At 35.2% G+C, this 17090-nt stretch overlaps 1 protein-coding gene across 1 annotated transcript in view; it reads right to left on the reverse strand.

Moving 5' to 3' along the window:
• Positions 1–17090, reverse strand: part of SOX6 (SRY-box transcription factor 6) — a 379772-nt gene that overhangs the window by 53836 nt on the left and 308846 nt on the right. The window contains exons 11-13 of the mRNA XM_075712793.1: positions 15510–15659; positions 11443–11623; positions 8340–8530 (exon numbers count right to left, since the gene is read on the reverse strand). Coding sequence (XP_075568908.1) covers positions 8340–8530; positions 11443–11623; positions 15510–15659 — 522 coding nt within the window. The remainder of the gene's footprint in view (positions 1–8339; positions 8531–11442; positions 11624–15509; positions 15660–17090) is intronic.

Genomic DNA, 17090 nt, shown 5'->3' on the forward strand with positions numbered 1-17090 from the left:
TGCCAGAGATTTTGCACTGTGTCTTTTTGTCTTTCCACTCTCAGTTCCAGAGTTTCAGTCAACATGTATTTTTAATGTGTAAATTTCAAATACATTATTTTTATGTCTTCCTACACATAGCATACAAAGTAAATCTGAAAAAAAAAAATAGTAGGTATATTGGTAGGCATGAGTATGAATATTTAGGTGTAAATAGTGGTATTTGACCAATAGCATGTGATCAATTAAAGGCTGAATCATAGGTTAGGTACAGGCAGAAAGTTAACGTTTCATGAGCAGCTTTAATATTTCCATCTCTTCAGTTTGAGGAACAGACTTGACAAGATTTCATACCCACAGCCTTCTGCACCTGGTTCCCATTATAAACCTGGCCTTGATAATGGAGCTATGTTCTTCTACAGAGGCTAACGTTAGCAATGGTATTTTCCTCCCATAACTCTTATGAGTATGAGTGTTATGGCCGTATTTGACCCCTCTGCATGTGCAGTTACAACTTCCATCGCCTTCCTCACTAAGTACATAGAGACCAGATAAAACATTTCTTTAAGTACAGGTACAATTTCTAAGCCTGATTTTTATTTCCTGTGATATCCACAAAAGCTAGTGATATAGTACAGGCTTCAGGGTTATATTGAAACTCAGATTTCTTTTTTTCTTGTTTGTTTATAATGGAAACATTTCTCTTTAAAAGATATGGTTGGAGACCCAGGGATTACTTTCTTTTTCCCAAGATGCTCTGCTTTGAATTTAATTTCAAATTACATTTTAAAGTTCTAATTGTAAAGGTAAATTCACTGCAACACTTCTCTGTGTCTGAGAGTTATTAAAATCATTCAGCTATTTAAAGATGCATCTAATTCCTGATCAGACCTCACAAGAGAAAAAGAAAGAAAAAAAAAATTACAATGCTTTCTGTGCCCTACTGTTATCCTATAAATACACTGATTTAGAAAACCAATGCAAGCACGTATGACAACGAAATTCATACAAAAGCAAAAATCATCAACACCTTGAGCTTCTTGAAAAAATAGCAGGGAATTCCCTGGTGTGATATGCTGCCTAGGAAGTCCAGTCATAACACACACAATACACCCTGCAAAAATGTTGCTTGGAATCATTACTTTTTCCCCCATTCATTGTTATAAATTTATATCGATTTTGTGCTTTATCTTACTCTGTCATGCAATTTCAAATATTGGAAGCAACAGCATAAATAAACAGAATTTCTCCAGCTACAAAACTAAATGTTTGAAGTCCAGTATGTTTTCCAGTTCTAATAAAAGGGGGCAGTATTACATCAGCTGAAATTCTGAATTGTCCAAATTATCGTAAAAAGTGCTGGAGAAGGACACAAAACTGCTGAATTTGACTGAAAATAGACTGTTACTGTATATGCAGTCACAAATCTCCTTGTCTGCCTTGGGGTAAAATTTTCAGAGCTAGTTCAGTAGGACTTAGACTCCTGCATTGCAGCTACTGTAGAAAATTTTTAGTTGAGTCATTTTTTTTCTTTCAAAATTATTAAAGAAATATTATAGTTGGTATAAAATGAAGACACATTTTTCATGTAGCTAAGATAATCCCTAAGCCTAAAAAGGAAACTGCAAAATTATTGTAGTTCAAAAAATTTTAGAACAAAATATTTTTATATTTCTTACTTTTTTTTTTTTTTTTTTAAGTTTTTTTAGAATAAAATACTGGTGCCCAAATATGGCTTTAGGAAGTTAACTCTAAATACCCAATATAAAAATATCTTTACTTACATATGTTATGTACAGTCACAAGCAGATTACTAAATTGGCCAAATTCACAGTAAAGTATAAAGGACATTTGTTTTGTAAGAATTACGAAGACTGCTGGGATTTGTATTTGAAACTTTTCCCTATTCCGGGGCATTTAACTTAGACAAGTCATTTATCTGTTATAAAATGATGGAAATGTAAAGAGGTTGTCTCTATGCAACATGTCCTTCTACGTCTCAGAAACTCCCCAGGGAAAGGTTTGTCGACTGAGCAGAATGACGTATTCAGGAAAAACAGTTTCCCAGTTGCAGCATCTCTTTGTAGAAATCAGGTTTTTCATTAGACAGATGGAATACACTCCCACTGAGTTGAAAAAATTGCCTATATTCTTGCAAGAAAGTGAGACCACACTAACAGTTCCTTAAGCAAATCCATGTCTGTCTTCTTTCTCTATATACAGTTCCAGATTTTCTATTATACAATCTAAATATATATATTTAAACTTAAATTAAATTATACCTAAGTGTAAGGTATATGAGGCAGGACCTTCCTTAAGTTGCAGTGAGACCAGAACTTGGTACAATGCCTATCAAGACAATACCATAATAAAAGTAATAACTTTGCAAAACTAGTCATTTGCTGTTGATATTGCTATCCATTTTTTAGCCTAATTATGAGGTATTTGCCCTTTCATTACAAGTAGACCTAACATTTAACCAACAGAAATAAGGATCCAATTGAAAATGGTTACAGTTTCTGTTATGTCTCCTAGCAGACTGAAATATAAGCATTGACCTCTTATTTACTAGTTACAAATATTCTTCTATAAGAAACTAAAGGAAAAAAGAAAATATTAAGAAGTTTTTCTTAAAAGATAAAAGTGAATGAGAATAGATCAGTCCCTGCAAATCTAAACCACTTATTCATAAAGATTTATAAGAATCCACAAGGCCCTTATAACCTATTTCTTCATGTTCTCAATTTAAGGGTGCTCATGACTACTTCCGGTAAGAGGAAAAAAGATAATTGAATGCAGGATGCACTGGAAAAGTATTTCTTTAACTATGTGCTTTTTTTTTTTTTTTTTTTTAAACTGAGTTGAGAAATGACTAATAACAAGGATGCTAACAACAAGGTGCTTCTCTTGGTGATTGTCTGAGAAATACCCTGCACTAGCAGAAAAGACAGTGTGACTCCTGCCTCTGCAGTTGTTCTGTTTATAATACTGAATGTATGGGGAGAAAAAAGCTGGTAAAAAAACCTGTCAGCAACATAATCCATTACTGCTTGCATTTGGAAAAAAGCAATACAATGATGGAGTCATTGCAGGGCTGTAGGCAGTCAAAAGGAGATTATGCCTGACTAGTAACTTTTCCTACAAAGACTTCCTGAAGTGTTTTTATCAGGCAAAGTTTCTACGCATGTGCAATAGCTTCATATAAATGATGAAGCGTAACAGCTCCAGAGGAGTTGTTACACTCTATTGTGTCAATAATCCACATATTTAACAGTCCCTAAATACAGCAGACCGTAACACCTCCAAAGGGGTCGTTATGGCTTATCAAGTCAAATCCAAGTGCCTAAATATGGATTTGATCAATAGACTGTAACATCTCCAAGGGTAAATAATATACGTTTTTAAGAATGCACACATTTTGCATACAAACTGTGGTCTATATTAGGATAAATGCTGTGGATTCAACTTGTAAAACTTTGACTCAGAAATAAGAAAGGAATAGAAGGCTTATTATAAGAGGTGCTAAAGTACCATAACTCCCAGGAAGTAGGCGATGACTCATGTCATTTATTTTGGGGTCTAATTCTGGTTTCCTGCAGCAAATACAGAGTTGCCCGAAAATCTACAAAACAGTGGGAATGGAATATAAACACAAAAATGTTACATTAAATTCTGCTTCCTTTCAGATCTCAATGAATATGCTTTGTGGGTAGGTAGATGGGAGGGTGGGGGTATATCCTTGGGTCTAGCAGATATGTTGTGATTACTAATTGGGTATATGTTCTATCTTGACTTCATATATTTTTCTCCAATGAAATTAACACATTTTTTTCTACAAGAAAATATTTTTTCTACAGAGATCTTCTGAAGAATTTTTGTCACTGTTTTCATGCTTTATGCACAAAAAAGATAGGATCTGGTCCTTTTAAAAATAATGTCAGTTATCTTATAAATTATATAGCATTTTCAGGTTCATTAAAAGCTTTAAATCAAAGCAAATTTTCTAGGCAATCATGCTAGTTTGAAATACTAAAATAAATACAAGTAGCTCTAGCAATGCGAATTTTATTTAAGTACTCTCTTTTGTTGAAGGTAGACATGGCTTGACTGGAAAAAAGTCATATCCTCTAACCGAAGCCAATTTTTGTATGATTTTACTTTTGCTTATATCACATGGAAAGAGCTCTGTAGCCTATTTTCTGGATTTTCCTAATTCTTTCCCTTTCCCCAGTGTTTCTGTTTACTCTGTGAAACCACTGACAGTTACTTCTTCCCTTTCGTCGGTCAGACTACACCTGATCAGCACCAGGTGGAGCAGAAAAAGTCAATTCTGCTACAATGATTTTTTTGCCTTGTGTGCACTGTACTGGTTTTGGCTCAGAGTTAATTTTAGTTCGCATGGTGCTGTGGTTTGGATTTGGTGTTATCAGCACCAAAACAGTGCTGATAACACAGGGATGTCTCAGCTGTTGCCGAAAAGTGCTTCTACAGCATCAAGGCCTTTTCTGTTTCTTACGCTGGCCCTCCAGCGAGTGGGCTGGGGGTGCACAAGAGAGGGCACAGCCAGGCCAGCTGACCCCAGCTGACCAAAGGGATGTTCCATACCATATGGCGTCGTGCTCAGCATATAAACTGGGGGAAGAAGAAGGAAGAGCGGGGTGCTCGGAGTGATGGCGTTTCGCCTTCCCAAGTAACTGTTACGCGTGCCGAAGCCCTCCTTTCCTGAGAATGGCTAAACACCTGCCTGCCAATGGGAAGTAGCGAATGAATTCCTTACTTGCTTTGCTTAAACTGTCTGAACCCATTTTTTTGAAAAAAGAAAAAAAAAAAAAAAAAAAAAGAAAAAGAAAAACCCATAAGTTTTCTTACTTTTACCCTTCTGATTCTCTTCCCCATCCCACTGGAGAGGAGTGAGTGAGTGGCTGTGTGGTGCTTACCTGCCTACCCTAATTTCAGTACAGAAACTGAAATAACTCCATAACTGCAGATGTTAATAGAATGATGTCATCTCAGAAGTATCACCTATCCTTAATGCTTTAGCAAATGACAAAGTTTGACTGTGCCAGAGTGCTGCATGTTTTTGTTTTGGTCTTTCTGATGAGTGAAACCTCTGTGAGCACTTTTAAATCTTTGTAGATTTTTTTGAACAGCAGAATAGGAACAGAGGCAATTTTCAATTCTGTGTCTCTAACTAAATACAAAGCTTTCTGAGATTTAAATGACACATTTTCAAAAAGGCCTAAGCCCAGGCTTTGAAGCTATGTACATAATTTTATAAGTGTAATCATTTGCACAACAAACTATTACCAGCTATCTGAACTTGAAGACCAGTAACTGACCGGAACTCAATAGCTTTTTTAAACAAGCTGCAGGCAATTAATTTGCCATCTTTTTCTGGTACCAGCTTCTAGCTACTCATTTATGCAAGTCTAATTACCAGAAGCCAATTTCTGAAAATTTGGTCCTGAAAACATAGGGTCCTGATTCTTCAAAAGAAACCCATCCAAAACTGCAACTATGTTATCACAGCTTCACTGGGATTATGACAGAAGCTATACAAAATTTTCCTGGTATACAATTATTTGAGAATTATGCTTTCCTAATTGAAGTGATCTATCATCCCCCCCCCCCCCCCCCCCCCCCCCCCCCATTTTGGTCATCCTGCCCATCATTTTTAGAGTAAAAGAAATATATCATAATGCAAAAATTGAAAGACAGAGGGTAAAGGGCAAAAGAAGAGTATTCTAGAATTCTCTTTGTGCAAAGGATGCTTCTCGTTTTAATGCATTTTCTACTTGCTATAAAATACAAATACATTCCCTCAGTATTCGTGACTGACTTAATTTGTTTATTTTCTTTAGGATAGAGAGTGGGGCTATATCATCATTTAAAATGACTGATTTATATCCTATTCTTTTGTAAACCCTGCCTTTTCTTGCATCTACAGAGCAAGGATAACAGATTAGCATACCAAAGGTAAAACCAGAGTACATATTACAACTTTTTCCTGCCTTAATGGTTCACTGTATAGTACACGTTACAATAAATAAACCCAGCAGGATTATATAAGGGCATTGAGAGATTTAACAACAGATTTCCTTGCCGCTGTTTTATTCTTAGGTTTTAAAAGTTGCAAGTGCTACCATGAAAAGTCTCCCCATAAAAGGTGGCATTTGAGAATGATGTTTATATTTGTTAAAGAGTTCCAATTGCCTCTGCCGTATTTGCAAGTAAACAAAAATTTTTTTTCCTGACTGCCTGATGTATAGCCTCAATCTGGAAGCTGTACATGAATCTGTGTATTGCTAGTAACGAGCACAAAAACGGAATTTCAGGTTATTCACTGAAATATTTACCGACTCTCCTTTAAAAGGTGAAAGATGAAACAGAAACTTGTTATATCAAAGACAAGACATAAACATGGTACTGAAAATACGCAGGGAGCAGACCTAGTAAGGAAGTTGATGCCATTTTTATACTTAATTTTCAAAGTCAAATCAAGTGTTAAGAATTCTTTTAATAGCCCTTACAGTGTATTAGATATTTTTAAATGTCAAGCCACTGAAACTCATAAAATATATTTTAGAATAAGCATAATTTTATAAACTCTTGATACCGAACATAGGTGTGACTTTTATTTTATTTTTATAACTTGGGCTTTAGTACCCTACCTCTTAGTTAGTTAAGACAAACACTGACTTCACAATTAGAGCATTGTCTGACTATGGGCTGCTTGATCAGTTATTAATTTCTATATTTTTCCATATTATCAATCTGTATTAAATGAGTTTTCAAATGCTGACATTTAAACTAACACCAGCAGAAACAAATATTTATTAGCCTCTGAATTTGACTTGTAAAAGCATTGTTAATCCTGTGTGGTAACTGTTTAGCAAATCTTTTTAATAGACACTGAGCCTTTCTCTTGTTTTGAGTACTGTAAAGGACCTACCAAGCAAAAATATAAAAAGTAAATTAAAAGGTATGTATCAATCTTTGATGGGTCTGTTTACAACATTTCTTTGCCTTTCCATGCCTTGCTACAATCCACTTACTCACTGAGTGTTCCCTTGTGGGTTGAGAAAAGATCATAGTATCATCAAATTCACGGTTTAAGATATAGTTAATATTCTGCTGAGTCTTATACTCAAGCTGTACTAAAAATTCCTGTTAGTCTTTGGTGTCTAATATAATCTTACCCCCCTACCCCAAGAAACAAAGAACCTACCCTCTCATAAACAGATATATCGCAGAATTTTCATTAATGAATTATAGGCATTGAAAGCTACCTGGTTTTCAATTTTGTTTTTTTTTCCCAGCAAATAGTCTGAAACACTAGTTGTTTTATAGGCTAATGAATGTGTCAGTTTTCTTTTCATTCATTATTATATTGCATCATAACTGTTCCTATTTGCCAATGCCATAGTCATTACTGGAATAATATTTTTCCCTTTCTATTTAACTGGAATAAATATTGTGGTATATAACTGATTTTGTGTCAGTGCTGAAAAATAACTTGTGCACTGTATTTTTTGCAGCATAAGCCACCTCTAGGGAAGCTAACAGAGAAGTATTCTTCATCAAAAGAGCTGCCTTATAGCTCAGCTTATTACCTGGTTCAGTGTTCATTGGCTCTGTTACACACGCCGAGACCTGCTCCTGAAACAAATCTTGTAGACCTTAGAAAGGCCACAGAGTGGGACAACACAGATACAAAGAATTTTCCAAGAGACTTCTTTGTCCTCTGAGCGGTCCTTAAAGTGTGTGTGATAGAAACTGTTCCTCACCTTTCGGATATGATCCCAGCTAGCTATTTTGTAAACTGAATGATGTCCTTATTGTAGTGCCCCATTTCATTTTAGAATTTGGAAACTACGGCCAAGATGCAACAAAGAACTTTGATCTCTAATTTCCCGTTGAAACTAAGAGCCAGAAGCACTGTTTTGAGCCTAAATACTTTGTTGCATCTGAGTCACAGATTCAAGCACACTCAGGTACATTCCATAGCATTGTAATACTCAACCACAGAAGTACGTAACTGTCCTTTTTGCCAATCATTCTCAAAAGCACGATTCAAAATCTAGTGACCACAAACAATGGTGGCTTCAACCAATTCATTTTCCGTGTTTTTATATGCATGCTTACAGCTTAATCACTGAGTGCGCAGGACTGTTTTTTTTGAATGCTGTCATGTAAATGTAGAGACATTTGTAGCACAGCACTGTCAAGTGACAAGGTGTATTCAATGTGAAATCAGAGATGGCTAAAAGCTCTAAAAAGAAATTTTATATAAAAATAAGAAACTATTTGCAGGGAAAAGAAGAATGAATGGTAGACTGTGTGGCAATGGAAGACATTACCTTTTCATTTCTGCAGTTGTTTAGACCCATGTTATTCATGGAGGGCAATTTTCCATCAACACCATGTGGCTGCTGTTGCTGCTGCTGCTCCCTTTGGATCTGCTCTCTCATTTTTCGAGCCTCTTGAATGGCTTTCATTACTGTGTCCTGGTCCCCAAATAGGGCAGGTGAATTAAGACTGGAAAGTATATCTATAAACAGAGAACACACTTTATTTAGGTAATTATCCAAATTAGAATCTGGGGTAAGCACTCAGCTCTCATACTGTTAGAGCTGCACCCAACTAACCTCTGTAAAAGGGGGAGGAGTGGCAATTGTTGTCTGTTTGGAGGCTGAATTTATCTATTGAAGTGATTGATAAGCCTGCGGACTTCTTTTGCTGTTATAAATACAACCCCTGAAGCCTTGGCATAACATGGTATGGAGGTATCAGAGCATACTCATAGACTCAAAGTCCAAAGTTAAATGTGTTTAAGACAACAGTATTCTGAAGCTTAACTGGGAAGCCTTTGAAGTATTAATAATAATTAATAAAATGAACAAAGAAGAAGAAAGAAATCTTGTTTACTTGGCCATGGAAGTCTATGTCAATTTTTAGAATTTCTTTACTGAGAGAACCATCACTCATCAGACATTTAGCTTTCAATTTCAGAAAGAATACCCACAGTAACTTTTGGAAGACAGAGCTTGTTAGCACCTTAACATGAGTATAACCTCTAAGTCAGTAGAGAAAAAATTATTTTCTTTCTATCACTCTGGACAGAAAGAGAAACTTTTAAACATGCATCAAACTCACAAAAAACATTCCTGTCACATCTTAAAATGTATGCTAAAGATCAGTACCCCAGATACAGTTTCTGATTTGAGACCAAAAGACAGCAATTATTTGGTGATGAGTTTTTTTGTGTTGCTGTGATGAAGCTTTAACTTGATCCATCTGTTCCTGCATGGGAGTATCCTCTACACTGCACATGGATAGATTTGTGTGTATACATTCTAGCTAGGAATTTTTGAGCAATCAAAGTTTGTGCATGACTTGTGCATCTGCCTGACAAGCAAATGTCTTTTATAAAAGTGCTGGATTTGTTAGATTTGTGTACTTACTAACAGTCCACTATAAAAAAAAAAAAACCAAAACCAAACCAAACCAACCAACCAACCAAAAAAAACTAGAAACAAAGAGACTAAGACTTGGAATTCTCCTTCAAAGATAATTTTCATATTCTTTTGACTTCATTGAAGTTCAGCTGAGTAAAATATATCAAATTCAACTTTGAAGGACCCTGAATTCTTTTAAAATTAAAAAGGTTAATATTAAGGGTTTCTCATGCTTTATCCTCAGAACCAAACAGTTGATTTAATACTGTGGTCTGGATGAGAAGAGGTGCAAACTGTGATGTTTTAGATTGAACTGTGATGTTTTCTGTCTGAATGAAGTACCCCTCTTCAAAATAAAAGTAACATATTAGAGAACAACCATTGTTCTTGCTGGGCAAAATTTCCAATGCTCTGAACCGATTCAGCAACTAAGTTCCATTCTGGAGCCCAAGTATGCTGGGAACCATATTTGCATGACTTTTAATGAGACTTAGACTTCCAATCACCTAAATTTATCGTAAGAATGGAGCAAAAGCTCCTACATTGCTTGCTGATTTTTGACAATGTTTCCCTGGTTTCTTTTATGCTTAAGGATTAAGACGAAAAGTTTTTATGACTTTACATGAAAAATATTCACACCTTAGGCATATCTTCTTTAGCCATTTCTCTGGAATGGTCTATGACTTCAAACTGATATGCCACTTTCTAATGTTAGGTAGTGCAGCAATAGCTGGAAATAAATTGACAGGTAGAATATCTAGCTAGCTGCAGAAAGTATCTATCAGAGATCATGATGTTCCCAAGTGTTCTGCGAATGGCACAAATGATAATTTTTATATATTTAATGTATGTATTTAATATATCTGTTCATTATTCACAAGTGTTTCTATATATTTTACAAGTACACTTGAGCTACAGATTGTGAATAAGTGGTCTGTAGTAAGTATTTAGTCACTGTTAAAATTTACTATTTGAACTTTAGGGCTGATCATCTACATTTTGCAGCACTTGATTCTGCTTCTTGACTGGTTAAGGTAGTCTTCATACACCGTTTTCAGATCAAATTTTTTTCATTACTTAATAAGCTTTATTTCTTAACTAAATAATCTTGAACACAGGTCAAAAATTCCCTATTTGCAACCATATGAATTAAAAAAATCTAGACAGATAGGTGAGCAAATAATAAAAACATGAACAAATAATAAAATAAACTGGCTGGACTGAAGCCTTTCTGTCTTTGTTAAAAAAAAAAAACCAAAAAAAACCCCGAATATATCCAGCACATGGTCTTTGTAAGATGAACTTAATACCCAGAATGCAGAGCATTAGATTTCTTTTAGAATGCCGTTCTGGGTAAAACTAATGGTATATTTGGGGTAAGTAGCTGAAAACCATATTTGGAGTTACCTTTTTCCCTGGCTTCTCCTTTACTGTAAACCATGGAGATACTGAATGTACCCTGACCCTGGTTCAACAACGTGTTTGAAAACATGTTTATTTTAAGGTATGTTACACTTTTGCATTGCATGTACACTAATCACATGAGCCATTATAAGTAAATATCTAGCATCTAGTCAGGCTTTATGTGCATGCAAAGATATTTTTCATTTGTTTAATCCAGAGGTCAAAATTCAAAAGTTAACTTTGCATGTATACACCCAATTGATGTCTTTGGGGAAGATATTCATACAAACCTCTTTTACACATTTTATATATCTATTTACTTAGGTGTATATATTTGTATGTATGTATATTTCTTATGTTAAATATTTATTTGCTGTATTTCTTGTAGATGCATATCACTGCTAAATCATTTTGGTTACTCTTGGAAAATCTTGGCATTCAAGAGTTCTTCGAAAATCTTTCCTGCAATTTTTTTTTTTTCCCATTTTAAACAGAAATGTAGGCCTAAATATCTACTTAATTCAGAAGTAAGTGTGCTCAAGCTGAGATTTCATGTAGAAAACTTGCCGGTTTTCTCCTTTCCCCAGGACAGATCAGTTACCTAAAGAGGATCCTCTTCCCAGAGATCCACCGAGCGGGCTTGGGATGCCACTCTTGTTCGTCACTGTCACTGGACTGCTTTTACTAGCTGGGAAGAGGTTCTGTGTTGGAGATGTTGGGGATTTGACAGGTTCAGCTGTTTTGGGTCGGGCTGAAAGATTCAGTGGCTGGGCTGCTTCATCCTACAAGAGTTTAATGTAAATAATTATTAGGGAAAGACAAATGAACACATCATTTTGCAAGCAGCAGTTACTTTACACCTTGAAGACAATACCACATTCTCCAGCAATAATAACAAAAGAAGCTAATTATCTGCCTCCTTTAAGATTCAACGAAAGGAAACCTCATTAATTTCTCTGTGTTGTGCTTCTATTTACATTAACTATGTGGCTGGATCATTCTTTTTGCCAAATTAAAATTTGAATTAGCTCACATTACAGCTTAATTTCCTAATGTGTTTTCAGAGATCTAAATTAACCTAGGGCATTTACAAAAAAATTCCAGCAGCTCAGTAATGCTTTTGCATTGGTTCTATTTGAAAAGTTCCTGGCACTATAAAAATAAGTTATGTAGCTTATTTTTAAATGTATTAGAAACTAAGGAATCAGAAGTACTTCTATGAAAGAATCATTTGGAAACCCTGACAGTTCTTTGGCCCACATTTAATGCTACTGCTAACTTATACATTCCATGCATCTTATTTTGAGTGCATGTTTTGTTTAGTAAAATAATCTACACTGTTCCCTCCTAATAGAAGATAAGAATTTCACTGAATTCAAATTCCTTGACTTACTATGGTAATGAATGCGCACTATATGCATTTCAAAATATATTTTATTTTCTACTATTTAATTTTGTATATTTTACAATATCTTATTATTCAAATGTGTCGTATTTTTGACAGATTTATGTAAAATCAAGAATTTTTTTCACATAAATGCTGTTCTGCTTCTTGTTTTATACTTCTGTAATTATTTCTGTATTCTGTAGTTATTTCTGCTGCATTCAACCTTTAGTGTATCTGTATGTTTATTTGCATAAAGACAAGGAACATTTTTTAAGGATATGTAAATTTAATATCAGCAATTTTATATCTTTTGAAACTTTTCATATGCAATTATGCAATAAATTCTCTCTGACATATATCTTGTTTCAGTGCTATAGGATAATAAGTCTATCTAAGAAATATCTTAACTTTTGAAAGAAGACTCATTCAAGCAAATAATTTCTTTGATCAGGGTAGATATTCACAATGTAACCTTCTTCCCATTCTTTGAGCTTGTTCCTTTTGCTTAATATGTTAAGCAAGACAGAGCATTTGGAAAATTGTGAAACAGTGATTTTCTGTAATTAAAGAGCCCAGTAAGACAGATCTGTCATTTAAAATAGGCCCAAAGCAGATTTATGCTGGTTATAAGAGAATATTGTCCATATTTTAAAACACTGCACTGATCAGTTCGAAGCTTAGAAATACATGTCAGAATACAATAATACACTACATTATCTCATCTTTTCCATTCTCCTTACTGTCAAGCAGTGATTTAGCAAAGTACATCTGATCATACACAATGCATTAAACAGGAAAACGTAACAAACAGGTATTTATAATGCCATCATATCTCCAGTTTTAAACTGTTTCCCTAAAACCACATGACATCTTTATTCTTCCTGACCTTGCAGTGTGCACAAATGTCCACACCTGTTCAGAGTCCAAATGAAAGCAGAAACACAAAGGTATAAGGGACATAGTCCATTCTTGTGCTTTGTGGCCATGTTTACATGCAAGCTGTTTCCTTGCACAGATACCAAGTGGCTTCAATAAATTTCTGTGAGAGTTCAGAGCCCCTTTCAGACTCTGAAGTTTGCCAGATGAGGTACTGTGAGCATGTACACATATGAATCTACGCTACCATGTTCAATTTCTAAATAATTTTCTGCCTAGTACTGATATGATCATGTGAAAAAAAAGCTCTAAACACTGCCAGAACCTGTTTGTTTGTACTTCATAGACAGCATTCCCATTTCTGCAAGGCAACCAAAAAGCTGGAAAACATTCTGGTCACTGACTTAAAAAACCCTATCATTACTTTTTAAAAGATCTGACTCCTGTGAAAGGATTCCATTAGTTCTATAAATAATGCATGTCATGTATACAAACAACTGTTTAAAAACAGAGAAAATATACAGGATTTGCTAAGCAATGCATGACCACCAAAACTGCCATTTCTTATAAAGGTAACAATTTGCAAAGACAACATATAGGTACTGGTTTATTAGAGTGCTTTTATAGTACTAATTAATTTCTTCATTAGCCATTGGTATTTGTCCACATGAAGCAGTTGTCATTTATCTTTGATATTTTCAATGCAGTAGTGTGCTTAATAAAAATAAGAATAAAAAGGCTGCTTTTATTAACATATATTTCAGTCCATTCAAGTTAAATTATGTAGGGAAACCCCCAAGAATTTGCATGTGGTCAAATCTGTAATAGGACTCAGCTGGCCACAAAGCTGGAATGGGTTGGCCTTGGTTCAAGGAGATATGTGCTTGAATTTAACCAGGGAAAATTTGACTCATATATTAAAGGTTTGGTTTGGTGTAGATCCATTTGGCTCCCTCATTTATGAAATTACTTTTTCACATTAAAGTAGTCAGTAGTATATTCTCAATACCATAAATCACTGGTGTTAGGTATCACTATACTATGGCAACTTTGCTGAAACAGTTGGGCTTTGCTTTTGGTGGCTTCTGTATTGACCATAACAAACTCTGCATATGTGGTAAATTTCACTGACTGCTCTCAAGCCTGGCATTGGATTACAAGAGGTAAAATATTAGACTAATACACATCTACAGTTAAGTAAAGTGAATGCTTTGCTAAATAAATGTTAGATCTGGCCATAATGGAATAGTTTTTATTTATTAGTACTCTCAGCCTAGCAAAAAAGTGTCATGGAAATTTATCAGCCCAGGCAGAAATATCTACTCACCCACACTTTACCACGATGATTGATGATAATGAAAAAACGAACGATGCTTTACTCTCATGTCAAAAAATATATGAAAAAAAAAAGAAACCCTCACCTCAAGTGAGTAAAATCTTCTCAGGCTGATTTGAGGCTGACTGTGTGCCTGTAAGGTGTTAGCAGCTAGCAAAAAAATGCATTCTCTCTCTCTCTCCCTCCACAAAGTCACTATATGCCTTCTTTAGATCTATTTTAATAGCTCTGCATTTATAGCGCTATCATTCAAATTGGTAAAACATCTGAATGTTGGTGTTCTTTTACAGTTTGAAGTAAATTGTTTCTCAGCATATTTCTTCGTCTCATGAAATTCAGAACAACCACAGGAGGACACAGCAAAAAAAGCCAGCCAGTTCCACCCAAAGGTACTAGCTGCACCACAGATTTCAAGGGTTGCATGATGTTCATTTCAAGCCGCTTGGCAAATGCCATGTTGTAGCTGCCTGGTTCCAAGCAAGTGAGAATAAGCAGGCACAAGCATTCAGCAATGGAGCAAAACCAACAAGGAGCAGCCCGGTTGTCAGCAGCTGTGTGAAATCAGCAAAAGTCAAACCAATCTGCAGTGACACAATGTTTTCCCCGGAGTCCTGACTTACACCTTATTTTGATGCGAGGCTTTTTCCAAAATTGTAGAATAAGTACAGCTAGAGATTTGTAAAATAATTAGAAGATCTGCACTCTCTTTCTTGCCCAAACAATATAAGCTAGCACTGCATTTTAAGATACTCAAAAGTTCAATGTGAAACAATTCGTGAAATGGACACCATTTATGCACATTACTAGATTACAAACTGAAATCTTGAAAATATCACATTTTACCGATGAATCTGTTGTGCTGCCTGTGGTAGGAAGAGGGACGCCTGATATTTTTGGAAGTGAATGCTTTCTCTTCCCTTCTCTATACTGATAATACAGCACTAAAACTGAGCATTTTACTTGAATATTGAAGAACTTTCATGTGGTTCAACTTCCAAATGTAATTAAATAGACCAATTTATTTCACTGCCTTTTTCAGACACCAACTTTTTTCTTTGCTGAAAAATACCTTAACTTGAGTTACCGGGCTGGTCCCTCTCTTCTCATTTTTCATCCCAGTGGGTGAGAGTGCCCCTGTTGTATTTGGTGGCTGTGGAGTAGATGGCATTTTGGCTCCAGGAGAAACTTGCATGCTTGCCAGCTGAGCTGCATACAATTGCTGGAAGACAAGAAGATATACAATATATTCCTGCAAACTTCCTAAAAAAAGAAGCTGTAAATGTACATAATTTTTAGTGCTTTGCTGTTTCTTCTCTTGAAGGAATGATAGAAATTTTTTTGGCACTTTCTTGTTTGTGGATTTCCCTTCTTGTTATTTTCCAAGAGAAAACAAGACTGGTAAACTACACACCAATATCTTTTTTCTTAATTTGACTTTTACCTGATTTTTTTTTTTCCCCCTTCTTGCTAATGATGGTCATGGTAATGAGCAAAAGGTTATACTGTGCCCAAATACTAAAAACAAAATTGGCAAAATTATAAGGCTGGTTATAAAAAGAAGGTATAAACCCCTGTCAGAAAGAACAATGCTTCAGGTCTTTCTGTTCTTACCCAGAAATTAACCAACTGCAGAACCTCTACTGGGAGCTGACATAGCAATCATTTGCTACCAACAGGCAATGCTGCATCTTCTCTAGATAGCAATGAAAGTTAAAATAGGCAACAGGGTATGTCTCCGTCTTGGTGTAGAGTGATTGTTATAACTTCTATAAATGCTAATATGGAATGTAGGCCTTAAAAATTCCTGTAAATAGTGATGAAAATACAAAAACACCCTCATGGAACTTTTCAAAAAGTTTAACTGAAACATAATAAAAGACTTGTACATTAAAATAAACTATTCCTACCAATCTACAGTGCTTACTGAACAAAACCGAACAGGTTTAACTTCCTTCCAGTGACCAAATTTAAACCCTCACCTTGAATTACCATCAGCAATAATTCTTCTACCATAAACAGGGAAGATCCTAATACCTCTTCTACACATAAATCTATATAAACTTCGCCTTATTAGTGAGAAAAAAGCCAGGTGGTTTGTATGTAATTTCCAACATTACTATCATTCAGATGGACAAATAAAAAAAATTACAGTAATCAAAAGCAGACCTTTCAGCACATGTAATTAAATGAAAGCTTAATAAAGAATAATTTGCAAGAGCCAGATGTGCTTATGTCATAATTGTTGCTTTCTTTGGAACAATTTTTCTAATATAACAAGCCTCCACAGAAATGAAAGTTACATAATACTGTAAGCTCCGTGACTCAGTGGCTAGACAAACACGTGAAGGAGGGCCGGAGTCAGAACTCTGGGTGACAAATGAAAACGCTTGCTTGCTTGTTTCCTGCCACCCCTTTTCAATACCACACAGAGGCTACGAAAGGACGACAGATTAATATTTTGAAATCAACGGTGTTTAAATATTTTGGCTAAGGTACTATTTTTTCCTGTGCTAGAAAACTAGAAAAATCGAAAATAGAAAAAATTCCCGGCTTTCGGTGATGTCCTGGAGAATGCAAATGAAGTATTGTATACAATAGTAAGTAGGATTCCCCACACACACACTACTGGGATCTATTTCTTTTAGCATAT

Source organism: Pelecanus crispus, chromosome 6 (genome assembly GCF_030463565.1).
Source record: "Pelecanus crispus isolate bPelCri1 chromosome 6, bPelCri1.pri, whole genome shotgun sequence".
Classification (NCBI taxonomy): domain Eukaryota; kingdom Metazoa; phylum Chordata; class Aves; order Pelecaniformes; family Pelecanidae; genus Pelecanus; species Pelecanus crispus.